Source organism: Pogoniulus pusillus (assembly GCF_015220805.1).
Source record: "Pogoniulus pusillus isolate bPogPus1 chromosome W unlocalized genomic scaffold, bPogPus1.pri SUPER_W_unloc_1, whole genome shotgun sequence".
In the NCBI taxonomy this organism is placed as follows: Eukaryota; Metazoa; Chordata; class Aves; order Piciformes; family Lybiidae; genus Pogoniulus; species Pogoniulus pusillus.
In genome coordinates, this window is record NW_026974535.1 from 1,327,020 (window position 1) to 1,346,059 (window position 19,040).

The 19,040-nt window shown below is 45.3% G+C and overlaps 1 protein-coding gene across 2 annotated transcripts in view; it reads right to left on the reverse strand.

Moving 5' to 3' along the window:
• LOC135173775 (ubiquitin-conjugating enzyme E2 R2-like) overlaps nt 1-19,040 on the reverse strand; it is a 379,188-nt gene that overhangs the window by 120,811 nt on the left and 239,337 nt on the right. The window contains exons 3-4 of one of the 2 annotated variants that reach the window (XM_064140919.1): nt 14,658-14,755; nt 14,217-14,255 (exon numbers count right to left, since the gene is read on the reverse strand). In XM_064140919.1, the coding sequence (XP_063996989.1) occupies nt 14,217-14,255; nt 14,658-14,755 (137 nt within the window). The remainder of the gene's footprint in view (nt 1-14,216; nt 14,256-14,657; nt 14,756-19,040) is intronic. The other variant, XM_064140920.1, reaches the window with a different exon arrangement.

Sequence of the window (19,040 nt, forward strand, 5' to 3'; positions counted from 1 at the left end):
TGGGAATTGACTTTTTGAGACAAGGTTGTTTCAAAGATCCTAAGGGTCACAAATGGGCTTTTGGAATATCATCTGTAGAGATTGAGGATGGTAAATTGAAATTGTCCATTAGACCTGAACTTTCAGATGAATCTGCAGTTGTGGGACATCATGACATAGAGGATCTGGAAGTGCCAATTGCTACTCAAACTGTGCACCACAGGCAGTACAGAACTAACCATGACTCTTTGTTGCCCATTCATCAGCTGATTTGTCAACTGGAGAGTCAGGCTGTCATCGAGAAAGCTCATTCACCTTTCAACAGTCCCATCTGGCCTGTGCGTAAGCCCAACAGAGACTGCAGACTGACAGTTGATTTTTGTGTCCTCAACGAGGTGACTCCACCCATGAGCACAGCTGTGCCGGACATCCTGGAACTCCAGTACGAGCTGGAATCAAAGGAGGCTAAATAGTATGGAACCATAGACATTGCTAATGCTTTCTTCTCTATTCCCATAGCAAAGGAGTGCAGGCCTCAGTTTGCATTCACCTGGAGAGGAATCCAGTACCAGTTCAATTGTTTGCCTCAGGGGTGGAAACACAGCTCAACCATCTGTCACTCAGTCATCCACAATGCACTGGAGAAAGGTGAAGCTCCAGAGCACATACAATTCATCGACAACATCATTGTGTGGGGCATTGTGTTGCAAGCAAATTTTGCCATTAAGAGAAACAAGGTCAAAGGACCTGCCAGAGAAATTAAGTGTCTGGGAGTGCGGTGGCAGGATGGTCGCTGTCACATTCCTCAGTATGTGATCAACAAAGTCCCCACCATGGAAATTCCCGCAAATAAGATGGACACTCTATCTTTCTTGTGTGCAGTGGAATTTTGGACACTACACATTCCTGTGTTCAGTCAAATTGTCAAACCTCTGCATGATGTGACTGATAAGAGCAACAATTTCGAGTGGGGACCTGAACAGCAAGCAGCCTTTGATCAAATCAAGTGAGAAGTAGTCCATGCAGTGGGCTTGGGACCTGTGCAATCTGGTCCGGACATTAGGAACATTCTGTACACGGCTGCCAGTGACAATGGTCCAACTTGGAGCCTTTGGCAGAGAGCTCCAAATGAGACACGTGGTCGTCCACTTGGTTTCTGGGGTCTAGCTACAGAGTTTCAGAGGCAAAGTACACCCCAACAGAGAAAGAGATAGTAGCAGCCTACTAAGGAGTGAAAGCAGCTTCTGAAGTGATTGGAACTGAGTCACAATTGCTTTTGGCTCCTTGATTGCCAGTTCTAAACTGGGTGTTCAAAGGCAAAGGTTCATCACCGCATCATGCCACAGTTGCAACCTGATCTAAATGGATGGCTGTTGCAAGCCACTCTGCCTGCTATCTCTGTTTGCTGCGGGACCTCACTCAAGGCCTCACAGACCAGTGTGGTCAAGCCTAGCTATGAGGGAACTCCAGACAATTCAACATGAATTGTGCTAGAGCAAATTTTATTCATGTAGCAGCCCGAATATATGCACTCAGCCAGTAGAGTACATGCCTACACATTAGCATAATTAGTCAGGGACAACCCACCACATCTGCATACATATACGCCTTGTTATTCTTGTCCTCATGAGCGACGTCCTCATTATTCCTTCTGAGATAAGTTGGCTAGTTGCTTGTGAGAACAAAGGTGTGCTGTTAAAAGGATCTGCCTGTTGTCATTTCCCTTCACTGCATTGCCACATGTCTCCTGCACCTGCACCCCACAATTCTTCTGCATTCTGCATTCCCCCAGATGGCTTTGATAACGCGACGAGCATGACTGGGTAATCTCGATTGACCAACAGGCCAGAAGGCACTGACTGTACCAAACCTCCAGAGGACAAAAATAACCCATGCTGAAGAAGCTCCTCCCTATGGTGATCTCTCTGATCAGGAAAAGAACTATGCTTTGTTCGCAGATGGTTCCTGTCGTCTTGTTGGGAACAAGCGAAGATGGAAGTCAGCAGTCTGGAGTCCTACCAGGAGAGTTACCGAAGCGAGAGATGGAGAAGGAGAATCCAGTCGGTTTGCTGAGGTAAAAGCTGTTCAACTTGCTCTTGATGTGGCTGAACGTGAAAATTGGCCTATCCTTTACCTCTACACCGACTCATGGATGGTAGCCAATGCTCTATGGGGTTGGCTAAAGGACTGGAAGAAGAATGGTTGGCAGAGGAAAGGAAAGCCTATTTGGTGTGCTGATCTATGGCAGGACATCAATGCACAGCTGGAGAGAATTCCAGTGAAGGTGCGGCACGTAGATGCACACATGCCTAAAACAGAGCTACTGAGGAACATCACCACAACCAGCAGGCAGACCAAGCTGCTAAGATTTCTCAAGTTGATACCAACTCTGATCTTAACCTTGATTGGAAACACCGAGGTGAACTGTTCTTAGCTCGGTGGGCCCATGAATCATCTGGACATCAAGGCAGAGATGCAATATACCGATGGGCACGCGATAGGTCAATTGACTTATCCACGGATGCTATCACCCAAGTTGTTCATGACTGTTAAGCAGCACTTGTCATAGACTCATAGAATCATAGAATCATCCAGGTTGGTACAGACCACCAAGATCATCCAGTTCAACCTGAGCCTCCTCTTCTCCAGGCTAAACATCCCCAGCTCCCTCAGCCTCTCCTCATACCGTTTGTGTTCCAGGCCTTTCACAACCTTCGTCGCACTTCTCTGGACACGTTCCAGCACCTCAACATCTCTCTTGAATTGAGGAGCCCAGAACTGGACACAGTACACATAGAATCATAGAATCATAGAATCAACCAGGTTGGAAGAGACCTCCAAGATCATCCAGTCCAACCTATCACCCAGCCCTAACCAATCAACTAGACCATGGCACTAAGTGCCTCATCCAGTCTTTTCTTGAAGACCCCCAACAGACGGTGCCTCCACCACCTCCCTGGGCAGCCCATTCCAATGGGAAATCACTCTCTCTGTGAAGAACTTCTTCCTAATATCCAGCCTATACCTACCCTGGCACAACTTGAGACTGTGTCCCCTTGTTCTATTGCTGGTTGTCTGGGAGAAGAGGCCACCCCCCACCTGGCTACAATGTCCCTTCAGGTAGTTGTAGACAGTAATAAGATCACATGGTGTGGCCTAACCAGTTTTGAGTACTGGGGTAGAATAACCTTACTTGTCCTCCTGGCCACGCAGTTCCTGATACAGTTCAGGATGCCATTAGCGATCTGGGCCACCTGGGCACACTGCTGGCTCATCTTCAGCCTACTATCTACCAGTACCCCCAGGTCCCTTTCTTCCTGGCTGCTCTCCAGCCACTCTGTCCCCAGCCTGTAGCGCTACTTGGGGTTGTTGTGGCCAAAGTGCAGAACCCTGCACTTGGCCTTGTTAAATCTCATCCCATTGGCCTCTGCCCACCCATCCAGCCTGTTTAGGGCTCTCCTACCTTCCAACAGATCCACACCTGCTCCCAGCTTGGTGTCATCTGCAAACTTACTGATGCTGGACTCAATCCCCTCATCCAGATTATCAATAAAGATATTGAACAGGACTGGGCCCAGCACTGATCCTTGGGGAACACCACTAGTGACTGGCTGCCAACTGGATGTGGCACCATTCACCACCACTCTCTGGGCTCTGCCATCCAGCCAGTTCTTGACCCAGCGCAGAGTGAATCTGTCCAAGCCATGAGCAGCTTGTTGTGGCAGATGGTGTCAAGGGCTTTGCTGAAGTCCAAGTAGACTACATCCACAGCCTTCCCCACATTCACCAGGCAGGTTACCTGATCATAAAAGGAGATCAGGTTGGTGAGACAGGACCTGCCCTTCCTAAACCCGTGCTGGCTGGGCCTGATCCCTTGGCCATCCTATCTGTGCTTTGTGATGGCACTCAAGATGACCTTGCCTGGCACTGAGGTCAGGCTGACAGGTCTGTAGTTTACTGGTTTCTCCCTCTAGCCCTTCTTGTGGATGGGCATCACTATTAAATCTCGTGAAAATATCTAAATTCATCAACCATGAACAAAGCCTTATGATCCATTGTGGTGGGGGGGCCGCAGGCCCAAAAATAGAGGCCTCCCTATGCCTCTACATGCCTGGTGTCATGGAAGGGAGCAGAACCCTCTTGCAAAGGCCCCATTTGTACACAGAGTCGTGGCTCACACGGGTACCTTCTATCGAAAAAGTCAAAACAATATTTCTGTCTGCCTGCAATGACGGCAGTTGCTGTACCAGCAGACGTACAGTCCCTGGGAGAATCTCTCCCTCGGAGGAGCAAAGACATAAACATGGCTATGTTTTGAAGTAAAGGCCTTGGTTCTCACACCCACCGAACATCTGCTGGGGGGTTGACCCCTGGGTGGTCCCATAGGTTGTTTTGGTAAGAATTATTGTGTGAGTTGATTATAACTTTGTACCAATCTGTAAAGCTAACACAAGTCTGCCTGAGTTGGCTGAACACACCTCTTCTAAAACACTAGAAAAAATGCCGCATTTGCCTTAACTGAGTCTTTCGCCCCTCGCTCTTTACCCTGCTCTACTCGCACCCCTCTTTTGCTCGTCACCCTGATCACTGATTACACACGCACACACACGCGGCATTAGCATCATAACAACCCGCTCGAGACAGCACCGTTCCAAGCAGGGTCCCGATCCTTGCCAGCCTTCAGGAGCCAACGCGCTGCTCGACCAGACCTGCGGAGACTTGGACAACACGCCTTAAAATTCATAAAGACTTTGAGACTTCTCTGAACTGTATTTGGACAGTGAGTAACTGATAAACTTTATTTAGAGACTGAATAGTCTCTCAAGACTTCAATGAACTCTCTTAAAATCATAGACTCTCTTCATTTTAGCCATTCTGTATTTTAATTCACAACTATGAACCAAGAATCTATGTGGGATAATTACAAATAAGTTTGGGGAAGGGGATTTCTAGTGGTTATAGCAATAAATCGTTTAAACCTTTATAAAATCGGCCTCGCATATCGTTCCCAAACTCCCCCAAACAAACTTTCCCGTCCGTGACACCTGGACATGTTTTTCTGTCAGGACCCATGGTAGTGAACAGGTTGTGTGACACACACACACCCAACTCGTGTATCCCTGGGGTCCGCCCATGTGATCCCTGTATTTGGGAGAGTCCAGGCAACCAGCTCCTGCCTACTAAGGTAAAGTTTGGCTTACTGCCAACCTGATTGGTCATTTTGGATGGCCAAAGGGCCATGAATCTTGGCCCACAGTCTATAAAGAGGGGTGCAAAGGTGCACCACGTGTTCAGAGTGTTCAGAGTGTTCAGACTCAGCTGCTCAGTCTCAGCCCTCATCAGATCTGTTCAGATTCAGCTCTCTGACTCTGCCTGCAGTGCAGCTCAGCTCTCTGATCCACACTGCAGCGTCCTTTTGGCAGTCCCGAAAACTTTTTCAAACTGAGAAGCTTTTGCGGCTTCTGCTGCTGAGTGCCTATCAGCAGCCGCCATTACGGATGCCGGTTGGGGCGGTTCCCAGTCACGCGCGGCAGCCATTATGCCTGTCGGTGGGATTTTTCTCCACCAAGGCAATGATTTACATCCCGCCAGGTGGATTTCAGTGTTTGAGCAATTTTAACGGCTCTACAGTCAGCAGCAACTCAGTCCCAAGTGCATCTCCACGTCTCCAGCGCTCTGGCTAGACCCAGTACACAGTCCCTCTAGCCTCCCATGCACTCAGCTCACGGAGCTTATTCATGTCTGACGGAACGTCTCTCAGAGAGTATGCACATCAGTGGGGACAGTGACGCGTCCGTTTCCATAGCGGCCTTACGTGTTTCACTTGGAGTGCTCAGCCGCAGCTCTGAGTGTCCAGCTATTGCCCCCTTCTTTAGGCAATGCCCTCCAGTCCGGTGTCATTGGCTGACATTATTTTTTGATACGAAAATGTCCGCAGGGTGGTCGACACGTTTGCCAACCCCGGCTCTCTTGAACGCGGTTCTCCCGCTGCCGGCATGCCGCGGTCTGACCCGCATGCCTGATTCACTGCTTGGGCGCCATTTGCCGGTGGAGCACCTGGGTACAATGACTCTTTGTTCACCAATATGGTTAGATGGTCATAGTCCGTTTTATTTTCATGATGCAGAGACTTATATGCATTCTTACAAGAAGCGTGCTCCACCAAGATGAGTTACATATAGAGGGTACAGGGTTACGTGTAAGGTATGGATAGGGTAATATACCATAACAATCTAAGGGTCAGCCTCTGGGGATGGCTAACTCTGCCCACATGCAGCTGGCACTCCACTCCCTGCAGCTGCATGTGGGGGGTGCTACCCAGGGCCTGGTATCTTAACTCCCAAGATGAACTCAAGGACACTCCCAGCAGAGGTTGCTCATGTTTATCATTTTGTGTCCTCTGCTAGCAAGAATATCTCCAACACCTTACCAGCAGTGGCAGCCTAAGTTCTAAATGGGGTTTTGCCTCTCTAATTTTTTTCCTACAAGACCTAGCAACATCCTTGAACTCTTCCTGGGATATCTCCCTTTTTTTCCAAAGGTGATACACCCTCTTTGTTATCTTTAATTCCTTTAGCAGCTCCTTGCCCATCCAGTCTGGCTGCCTCTCTCACCGGCTCATCTTCTGAGACAATGGGAGAGCCTGCTCCTGTGCCTTCAGGAGTTCTTTCTTGAAGTAGGTCCGAAGTAGGTCCAGCCTTCTTTTTTTTTAAGGACTGTTTCCCAAGGAACTTCATGAGTTAGTTCCTTAAATAGGCTGAAGTCTGCCCTTCGGAAGTCCAGTGTGGAGGTTCTGTTGGTGCCCCTCCTGGTTTCTCCATATATTGAAAACTCTATAATTTCATGTTCACTGGACCCCAAGCAGCCTCCGACCACCACATCCCCCACCAGCCCCTCTCTATTTGTGAACAGCAGGTCAAGCAGGGCTGCACCCTTGGTAGGTTTGCTTAACAGCTGACATAAGAAGTTGTCTTCCACACACTTTAGGAACCTTCTAGTCTGCCTCTTGTCTTCAATATTAAAGTCCCAGCAGATGTCTGGCAGGTTCAAGTTGTCCACAAGAACAAGGGCAGGTGATCTTGATGCAGCCTCCAGTTGCTTAGAGAGTAATAAATCAACCTCTTCTTCCTGATTGGGTGGTCTATAACAGACACCTACCAGGATGTCAGCCCTTTTGGCCTTCCCCTTAATTCTCACCCATAAAGACTCAACTTGATCATCCTTAATCTCTACCTCCATGACATCCAGAGCATCCCTAATGTATAGGGCCTCTCCTCCACCCCTTCTCCCTTGCCGGTCTCTCCTGAAGAGTCTGTAGCATTTGATTACAGCACTCCAATCATGCAAGTCATCCCACCACATTTCTGTGATGGCGATAACATCCTAGTTTTCCTCTTGTACCAAGACTTCCATCTCCTCTTGTTTGTTACCTGTACTGCATGCATTTGTGTACATACACTTCAGCTGGACTGCTGCTTTTACCCCTATCTCTGGCCTACCACCCTTGGCGTACTTCGTTTTATCTCTAGTAATGTTGTGCTTAACCCCCTCCCCCTTCCACTCTAGTTTAAAGGCCTTTCAACAAGCCCAGCCAGCTCATGTGCCAGGGTCTTTTCCCTGTGGGGAAGTCACCATGGTATGGTGAGCAATGGTCAAAGTACAAGTATGGTGAAGCCTGGCAGATTGACTACATCACTTCACCTCGATCTTGTGCTGGCAAGCAGTATGTGCTAACGATGGTAGAGTGTTGAGGAATGGCCAAGGGATAATGGACACAGAGATTATATGAAGCTGATGGGATGGCGGAATGAAGAGATTGCAACATGCTGATGTGACAAGTGACCAAGGACACTGTCCTTGAGCGAGGTGGTAAACAACGGAAAGAGGATATGTGTTGGAGAAATTCTTGTTAGCACAGCACACAAGAATTGATAAACATGAGCAACCCGTGCTGGGAACGTCCTTGGTTCCCACTTAGCCCAGGAAATCGAGCTGTAAACAGCTGAGCACCCCACACACAGCTGCAGTGGGCAGAGACTAGATAACCAAAGGGGCTGGAGTGGGTGGTGATGGAGGCTGACCCTTAGAATGTTGTGATAAGTTAACCTATGCACGCCTTACATGTAACTCTGGACCCTCTGACTGTAACCAATCTTGGTGGAGCACGCCTCTTGCTAGAAGTGTATATAAGTCACTGCATCACGGAAATAAAGTGGATTTGACCATCTAACCATATTGGTGAACAAAGAGTCATTTTCCCATAGCGCTCCACCGAACGGTTTTTCCCAACAGATATGTATCCTGTTTTTGAAGGAAGCCAGCTGCCTGTGCTGTATACGAGCATGTCCGTTAAGAGCTACAAACAATGTAACTGCTGACAGTGGAATACATTAACTGCTTGCTATAAAAGTACACTACTGCTCAATAAAGATTGTCACCTGCTTATAATCCATATTGGATGCGGTGTCCGTTTCTTTCCTTCTCCCAACAGTGGCGCCCGAACAGGGACCCCTCAGTTGGAGGGGTTAACTGAAGAGCGGGAGAAGACAGGACTGGCGGACGGGCGCCGGTGCGGCAACACCATGACCAAGAGGGCGGTCGGGGACCCTGAGCGGACCAGGGATGAGAACAGCTCACTTCGTCGCAGAGCAGGAGGCGCAAATACGGCTGGCCGGCATGGACAAGGAGGTAGCGCTTTCTTTGCTCAGACGCTTTTTAGAAAAGCAAGGAGTGGACTATAACCTAAGGTTATTGCCCGGGTTGTGTGCCTATGGTTACACGAAGGGTTATTTTAAAACTGGGGATGCTTCCTTTGACGAGGCTGAGTGGCAATAATTTGGGAGTGATTTAGGGGATGACATTATCAGTGAAAAGAGGGAGGCTAAGAAGCTCCAAGTGCCCTGGCGAGAGATGGTAAATGCCATTAAGAGGTACAAGGCTGAGAAGGATCTTGCCACTGCCGTAACGCTGAAACTTGATAAGCCAAAGTGTCCAGAGGGCCGGCCAGGGGGAGCTTTTCAGATACTTGCTCCTGGCCCCCCTTCCTTGGGACTGCCGGTTACTGTTGCCCGATCTGAGGCTGAAGCCAGACCTGTCTTCGGTCACTACCTCACCACTGCTGTATTCATCAGATTCTCCAGCACAGAGCGAGGAGCCCTCCACCTTCCCTACTGCCCCGCCCCACAATAATCCTTTCCTCACTGAAGTAACCACTCAGACCCACTGCATTCAATAGCTCCAAGTGCAGGGCGCTGCACTTTGGCCACAACAACCCCATGCAGAGATACAAGCTGGGATTGGAGTGGCTGGAGAGCAGCCAAACAGAGAGGGATCTGGGGGTGCTGATTGATACCTGCCTGAACATGAGCCAACAGTGTGCCCAGGTGGCCAAGAGAGCCAATGGCATACTGGCCTGCATCAGGAATGGTGTGGTCAGCAGGAGCAGGGAGGTCATTCTGCCCCTGTACTCTGCACTGGTTGGACCACACCTTGAGTGCTGTGTTCATTTGTGGGCCCCCCAGTGTAGGAGGGACATTGAGATGCTTGAGCGTGTCCAGAGAAGGGCGACAAGGCTGGTGAGAGACGTCAAGCACAAGCCCTATGAGGAGAGGCTGAGGGAGCTGGGATTGTTTAGCCTGGAGAAGAGAAGGCTCAGGGGTGACCTTATTGCTGTCTACAACTACCTGAAGGGTGGTTGTGGCCAGGAGGAGGTTGCTCTCTTGTCTCAGGTGGCACCAGCGCCAGAACGAGAGGACACAGCCTCAGGCTGCGCCAGGGGAAATTTAGGCTCGAGGTGAGGAGAAAGTTCTTCACTGAGAGAGTCATTGGATACTGGAATGGGCTGCCCGGGGAGGTGGTGAGGTCGCCGTCCCTGGGGCTGTTCAAGGCAAGATTGGACGTGGCACTTGGTGCCATGGTCTAGCCTTGAGCTCTGTGGTAAAGGGTTGGACTTGATGATCTGTGAGGTCTCTTCCAACCCTGATGATACTGTGATACTGTGATACCTCACTGCAGGGGTCGATTATCGGCTCCATTGCTCCGTCCCACTGTATAGGGTTAACACTCCGGAGGAGTAACCCTGAACCTGACCCTAGGGGTCTTGGCCCCTCCCCAGGGGTGGGCCACACTCCAGGTGATGGTTAGCCCACTCCCCCCACTTCCTGTCCTATAAAAGAGAGGAGCTTCCTGCTCCTCGCTCTTTTCTTCGCTCCCTCTCGACACACACACACTGCATACCAGCACACCACATGGCAGCCACGAGGCAGAGACACCATCACATCACTAGGGTTGTATCCATCCCTTTTTGTATTTTGCTGTTTTCCCCTTCCCTATCCTTTGTAAACTCCCCTACCTCCAATACCTTCTTTCTAAGTTATTGTTAAACTTTTCCTTTTAACTTCCAAATCGAGTGAGATTGATTTATTTGGGTATGCTTACCTCTCTCTCTCTATATATATATCTAATTCCCTATCTCTGGGAAAGGAGGGGGAAAAGGGGAGGGCACTCTATAAATTCTATAAATTGTCATTGGGTCTATTAAATTTATTAGAGTCTCTGGGAACTTGCAAGTGAACCCAAGAGAAAGCTAATCTTAGCTGAGAGAGTTTAAATTCAGAGTGTATAATACAAGCTGTTAGGAGTTTTCTTTTCTTGGTGCCATCGGTGTCCAATGAAAGAATCTATGAGAGAATCTACAGTACGTGAGCACAAACCCGATGTCACCTGGGAGTTCCTGTTCTCATCTCATCTGAGGTGACAAACTCTTTGCTGTTTTCTGAGCTTTTGAATCACCTACATCTGAGATAGCCAGAATGAAGTGTGAACTGAACTTGTGATATTCATTAGTGTAAATATTGGTTTAGATTAGACTGATAGCTCTCAGCAAAACTCTGAGTGAAATAGACAGCGGTGGATTGTGCTAGTTTGAGCCTACCTAGAATGTTTTGGTGAGAAGAATTAGATTATAGGCTGTGGAAGGAAACAATGGTGATGTCTACTTCACTCATAGGCTTGTTGCGATATACAAGAACACAAACATAGATAACGGAGTCTCTATCTGGCTTTTGGGCTGCACTTTTCTCTCTCTCTAACTTGCTGCCTAACTAATCCGTCTGCTTCCTAATCCCCCTGGCCGACCCTCCAAACACACCTTGAACATAAGGCCTTTTAAATGGAGATCAGCTTGATTATGACCAGCCTGTTTTCTTAGAGTGAGCACAAGTCTTGCTCAGATGGCAGAATTGTGGCAAAATCTTGAAAGGAGTACTGAAATAATGGTTGTGTGTGTATAGATAATAAGGTTTTGATCATGGTTAATGAATTTGGGTATTTTCACGAGTTTTAATGAATGGATAACAGCAAAATAAAGATCAGTTTAGCACCTGTTGTAAGGCCCAAACCCACTTATTGGCAAAGATGGCAATGTGCTTGTTACCTTTTTGCAAGGGCCCTGCAAAAAGATGAGAAACACTGCCTCAAATTTTTAAGACAAATAAAGGATTGTGGGAAAAAGACCTAATAGAATACCCTGAGAGCAGCATCTAGGGCATATCTTTGTATCATATTTAGAAATTAGTAGTTCTTAAGCAAAATAGACAGGTGCAGCTCATAGCTAAGGAGTATAATGAAGACATCATGATTTCTGAGAATTATAGAGTGAATCCAGAACAATGGGAGTCTGAGAAAGAATATTGGACAACTGATGCACCTGTGAATCTGCAACATCGATTGCCACACAGAGCCAATGAAGATGTGGCACACATGCACTCTCCTGTGAGTGTGAGGTTTGTCTGGACTTGATCTTTTGAACAAATGACTTACTATCACTTGCAGAAAAAGCTTTTGGTATTGTTAACTAAGCTTGGGCAAACAGGACTGATAACCTCGACTTTTGTCTAAGCTTACAATCAACTACTGCACCATTCAGGATGTGCCTAGTGGGAATTCCAGAATTTAATGATAATGATTTTAGAAAGTACAGCACTGGAAATTGTACAGGAAGATTGAGTGTATCAGAATGTACAGTAGAGTTGATTTCTGGCTTAAATAGTAGTCTTCCCTGGGACCCCCAAGAGTTGGAGTTATTAGGATCACAAGCTATTGGGAATGTGTCTAAGGGCTGGAGTCAAACTTGTTTTTTGTTTTTGGAGATAGGTTTGCAGGTATGGATGGGTTAGGAATAGCCTTTGACAAGGTGGTAGGGGTACCTTGGAAAAAGCATTGGGATAAGTCAGGATGGACAGATGTCACACCCGGTCCTGAATATCGCCCCTTTAAAACTAAAACATCAGAATTCTGTGGCCTGAATGATACTGTAGGTGGTTGGCTTGGATCTTTACCCCTTGGCGCTTATGGAGCAGTTGATATGATGTATCCAAAAAGAAAAATTGGCCCATTGTTATGGAATAATGGGACCCCAAAAGCATTACCCCCTGATGTGTTTTTAACTTGTGGAGACAGAGCCTGGCAAGGCATTCCAAGTAATGCCTATGGTGGTCCCTGTTATTTAGGCAAACTTAGTTTGTTCGCCCCTTATTGGAGGAACTGGTTAAACAGTCTGTTTGGAAATTTATCACCTTGGTTGATAGGCTTAATAAAGGAGGCACTACGGATTCTGGGTATATTAGTTTTAGTATTAATAGTATTAAGAATAGCTTTTGCTTGTATTATGAAAGGAGTTCATGAAGTGATGCCCAAGGCCTTGATTGTACAAAAAGAAAAAGGGGGAAATGTTGGGAAATGGCTGAAGAATAGGGGACATGAGTCCCTAGAAGCTTTGTACAATCAAGTCTTTGACGTGAGGTCTGAGTGTATTGAAATGCAGTAGCCCTCAGTAGTGTATGTGATGAAGCTCAAAGGCATTTGTCCTTGAGCCTTCTGATAAACAACTTCCACGGAACTGTGTCCAGATAGAAAGGGAAGCTAGCTTCAGCAGAAACTGCAAGTAGGAGGACCATGCAAATTCCAACCTTTACATGCTCCAATCGCTAAATATCAGTACTGAAAAGGCATTCTGGGTTCGCACTAACATGTACACTTGTGCTCCGAGTATAAAAGCCTGATGCTTGCAATAAACTTTGGATTGTCTTGCAGCTAACTCATATTGAGTTGTCTCTTGACTTTCCCAAATTCCACCTCCGCAGATTGCATAGCCAGCGTGACATCGTGCTAAGACTGCACATCACAAGACATCCTGCCTACACCTGAAAGTCTCCTGCCAAGACAAGAAGTCCTGGAGATACACAGATTGTCCAGAGAAATCAGGACAAGGTCAGAGATTGCCTGCCTCCTTTCCCCAGCACCCTGTGAAGCCTGGGAAGAATCAGAAGCCTCAGTGGCTGACAAGACAGTAACAGAATTCCCTGAAAGCTTTTGGGTACTGTCTGAAGCTGTAGCTAGCCCCATGAGTTGGGAAATAATATTTTGTGAGTAAATACTTAAAGCCTCTTGTAATTTACCAATTGTTTTCTGCCATAAGCAGAAAGGAGCTTCCCAAGTCCATCTAGTGGACAAGCAGTACAATTAACCACTAGCAGTATATTGACCACAGGAACCTTTTCTTCTAGTTCAATTAATGTCTATATATTTTTGCTAGTTATTTCTAGATCTAGTTATTCCTTTGTATAATGTTTCCATGACCATGGAAATAACCGATTATTATTAAAATTAGTGGTCGGGGGTGGTGAGAGTTTTGAATACCAAAATTAATAAACAATATTAATTTTGAAAATAACATTTTGCAATTAATTAATTACCCCTCCATTACAGCTCTAGCCCAGCACTTTGCAGAGCATGTTACAATTATATTCCAAAGATTAATATAATAAATCCCCCTCTCTGCTTTGACAAAGGTTCTTTTCAAATTAATTTCATTAAGCCAAGTTAGATTAAAGCTGAGTCAAACTCTCAGGGAGCCCTTTTCAAATCACTGCACTCCCCCAGGTGCACTGAGATCCCTAGCTGGATTTTATCAAAAAATAACTGATTTCAAGTTGGGGAACTAACATCTAATAAATCACTCTGAAAGCAAGCATAATTCTCATGATATGCTAAAATATCTTACTTCAATGTTTTTCCACTACGTCACATACTACTGCAGTTGCACAGATCAGTGAGCTGCTACTTGATATGAATTTTATCAGTTCTTTATTGGCAGTGTCTTGTAATGATAATGAAATTCAGTTGAGGTTTCAAAAAAATGGACAGGTTAGTTAGCCTCGAATGCCTCTGGTACTTACTGATCCTTCAGGTCTCCTGTAGGACAGGAGAGAGAAATACTGGAAGGAAAACAGTAGGTAGACTTAAGACTTATGCACAGTTATTCTTACTGGACTGAAATACATTTAAAAATGTTATTTTCTACTAGTAATATCTTGGAGAAGTTTAAAAAACTTAAATGAAAGATAACATGAACTGGGAAAGACTAGAGTGTTTGAGATTATTTGCTTTAAGAGCATGAAACCCTGTGAACATGGCAGAAATCTCTATATTGTCAGCCCAGCATCAGGGGGGACAGCACTTCAGGCAGCTTAATAAGTCTGGTTCCCACCCAAATCAAGACCTAAAGCACCTGAAGTCTTAAAATCCCTTTCAAACCTTTCCCAACACAGGCCTTAGTCTTGTATAGAGATGACAAACCTTTGAGGTCATCACTGTACATCACAGATTCATACTGTTACCTGACATTTTGAGTAGGGTTCCACCTCTCAGATGGCAGCTCTCCACTTTGTGGATCATCTACAGGTGGGTGAAGAATTGAAATACATACATCTCCATTCTGCAAAAGAAACAAAAGTTGAGAATAGCCTAGCTTGAAGCAGAGTTCTGATGACTCAACTCCAACACTATGTTTTGAGTGGTTTAACCTTGTTCATATGGACACCCCAAGTACCAGTAAAAGTACATACAAGAATTGGAAACATTTCTCAAGTCTTCCTGCATTTACTCTATTTGTACGTTCAAGTCTCCCTTGCTAAATGGGATTAGTCTACACATTGGGACAAAACAATCTCAAATCAAGAGGTTTAAAAAATATAGCAAAACAAGCAAAACCAGAAATAAACTCTTATAAAACTAAATTAGTTTCCAGATAGAAAGTACTGTCACTGTGATATAAGTGAGCTTCAGTCACAAAAGACCCAAAGTAGAGTTTAAAAAAAAATGTTTAAAAAAACCAACATAAAAATGATCCCAGTGGTAGCTGTGTTAACTACAGGATTTTTTGAATTGAAGGGTTTAGCACTCTCTACTAGCTCAGGTATCAAAACAATGCTTCTTCCAGGACACAAGGAGGTTGAACAGATGGTGTGGGGCAGGTTTACAGTGCTCCCCTATAACACAGTTTTTTAAAATATCAGGTGAAAAAGCAGAACAAGGCTTTCTGAAGGTTTCATGAAAATCTCTTCCAGCATGTAAGAGGAAGAATATTTTGACAGCATATTGAAACCATACAGCCACACAATCCTCAATCTGTTCTACTCATCAGTGTTATAGCTTGAATATAAATTCAAAGTTCCATAATGCCTACCAATTATAAACACTTTAAGAAACCTGTAAAACCAATTCCTCATCAGCAACAACACTCTGACATGATTTACTTGTAGGTGTGCTGTAGCAGTATTCACCACAGCTAATAATCTCCACTGAAGTTAACTCCAGGGACTCATGGAGGTTCCAATGCCTTACTGCAGGATGGGGTAAGGGTACAGATGAAGCCCAAGGCTGGCCAACAGATGTTGGCCTCTCCAGGTCCCACTGGCTTGCTGCCTCTTGCAAGTTCCCAGAGGCAGCCCCACACCTTCAGGTGACACAGCCTCAGCTAATGATCAACACTCACACTGTCCCTTGTCACCCTGATCCAAGGCAGAGGTTGATGACAGGAACAAAAGCAAAAGCCATAGAGCAGTTCTGTTCAAGACTGCAGGCTGTCAGTTCCTTGTGCATCTGGTCTCAGCTATATCCTGAGGAAAAAAATCTTCATGGAAAGAGTGATTGCCCATTGGAATGGGCTGTCGGGGAGGTGGTGGAGTCACCGTCCCTGGAGGTGTTTAAAAGGAGGCTGGATGAGGCACTTAGTGCCATGGGTTAGTTAATTAGAAGGGTTAGGTGATAGATTGGATTTGGTGATCCTAGAGGTCTATTCCAACCTGGTTAATTCTGTGATTCTGTGACCCTCCAACACCGCTTAATGCACAGGAGTCAAAACACCGATGACATCCCTGCCTTTGAGCCCAAGCCAGTGATCACAACTACAGATAGCAACAGTTCACCTGAAGGGCATTTGTTTTATAGCCAAACAAGATCCTGCTTCAACAGTGGAGAGTTGTGATCAGTATCCAGATTTCAGAATCTCACTAACCTTGCCAGGTGTGCTAATTTAACAAGCCCTCATTTTGAAGTAGTTGTTTTTGTCAAGAGCACAATGGAAAACAACATAGCACCTAGAACTGCTGAATACCCAAGCACCCGCTTAAGTTACTGGAACAATTTTCCATAACAAGGCAGTTTCCTTTTTAGGACTCAACAGGCTTGTGCAATCTAGAAATATTTTAATACCATTTTAAAATGAAGTTAACCTCACTAATGTTAGATTATGTTCACAACCTCTTCTGCTTTTATTCATAATTTCTATTAGTTTTCCCAGTTTCTCCTTTAGCCATCTTCTGGGAGAATGCAGTCCTGGTGGCCAGAAGTCATCAGTACACTTGGCAATTTCTTTATGTGATCAGGTAAGCAGCATGTGGGCAAGCAGATATTTGAAAATATATAAAGATATATATGGAAGCAAGAATGTGAGAAATTTCCCTCTTGCAACAACCATTGCTATATATTTAGGAATTCAAGCATAGCAGCACTGTGTTACAGATTCTGAAAAGGTAAAGGTGTCATGAGGTCTAATGATATCAGGTGTGCTAGTTTGAAGCAAGCTAGAATGTTTTGGTAACCGAACTAGATAATGGGCAGTGGAATGAAAACAATTGATGTCAACTTCTCTCACAGTCTCGCTGAGAACTCTGGGAAGAAGAAAGACTTTTTCTCCATTTTGTCTCTTCTTCTGCCTTTGCCTTCAGACCTGGTCACAACCTTGCTCCTACTAACCTTGCTCCCTAACCTCTTGGCCGCACCTCTCTTCTTCCTGAGAACTGGGGTAAGGTTGAGAGGGCTGGGGGAGGTGTTGGGGTGGTTTGAGAGCCCCTCCTGGGGACCTAGGTTTCTGGGAGGGGAGTTGTGCTTTTGTATTGTTTATCCTTTGTATATTTCTGTATATAATTGTATATAACTGTATATATTGTAAATAGCTGCTTGTAAATTCTGCTAGCTGTAAATAAATTGCTTCATCTATATTCCCAGGGTCCGTCTGAGTTAGCTGGGGCAAATTCAAAAGTGTGGGAGGGGCGGGGTAACCCCCAAACCATCACATCAGGACAAGGGATCATGGTCAGTGGGAGAGCCTTTTCACACATACATTATTTAAATATATAAACAAGGAAGATAGGATACTCATCTGCCAATATGAAACTTCCTATTCTTCTATTAGGACTCAGATTTTATGTCAAAAAAAAACCAAAAAACAATGAAGTCTTGAATGCAGTTTTACCAAAATTCAACTAGATGACCCAAGTAAATTGGAGATGCAGAAAACATATGAGTTGCTCAAGTCTCATTGCTCAGAACTGGAACATCAGCGCCAGTCTCTCCATTTGGTCCCAACAGCAGATTCTGTAAACTGCCACCTCATTTCATCTTCCTTAGACTGAAAGATTTTTTTTTCTTTTTTCCCCTCCTGATAAACTTCCAAACCTCAAGATCTTGATTCTAAGCTTCATTTGGAGTTATCTCAGTGCCCCATCTTCATTGCTTCAATGTTGTTTCCAAAACAGTCTGCAAACAGCTTCATATTCCCTCAGCTCCAAGAAATACTGTTATGAACACAAAGTACAAAGCTGAGAGCTGGAGCTTATGAAGTGCAGCCCCCAAAATAAACCCATCAAGTTTTGGGTTAGATTCTCCTCCTATTTTAGTTGTTTCTAGAGCACATTTTTCATCTTCCCCATCAGCACTGGTAGATGTCCTTTCTAAGACTCATTTTGTACGTACCATTTTGGTAACCATTTCCTATTTGCTTCCTGCATGAGAATGTCTGGATTCAGAATCAACATCTGCAGTATTGATCTACAGTAATTTGCAGGTCTCAAAGTTGTCTTTGTAGATCAAACTCCCATGTAACTGAAATAGAGCTTTAAAGAGAAGCACGATCCTCGGCTACATGTGAGATTTGGTGCCAAGTCCAAAACTCAAGAAGACTGTTAGATGATTCATTTCAGGATGTCCCTGAGTTTAGGGCTGATACCGTACTAACCTAAGGACATTTAGGAATATGTAGTCTTTATAGAATGTATCTATTGTATGAACTAAACATCATTAACTGTGTAAACAATAAGAAATTGTAACTGTGGGCTTGAGAAAGAAGCGTAAGATGGTTTAGGCTGACTCTGTGGCCAACTTGTCTCATCAACCATATTGAGCATCCTACAGAGCATGTTCAAGGAAGAAGTTCAGCTAAAGGCCATAAGGCTAGGGGGAGATGAAGACCCCAATGAGCACCAGAGGACCCCCGCAGTACACAATGAGCATGCATGTAGGTGATTTACATATGTAACAAATTCCTAAGGCTAGGGGGAGATGAAGACCCCAATGAGCACCAGAGGACCCCCGCAGTACACAATGAGCATGCATGTAGGTGATTTACATATGTAACAAATTCCTAGAACTAATTTTTTGCTGGTTTGAGGCTAATTGGAATATTTTAATGACAGAAATGAGATCATTGGCTGTGAAAAGAAAATAATAGTGGTGTCTATATCACTCATTTTTTCTGCTGAGGGACATAAATAGTCAAAATATAAGATAAGGCATTCACTTCTCACTTCTTTGGTCTGTGTGTCTGGTTACATCTTGCCTTAACTCCTGTCATGGAGGGTAGCAAGGCCCTTTAGCAAGGCCCCTGTTGTGCATGTTACAGTGTCTCACATTGAAGGCCAAAGCAGTCACCAAACCAAAAA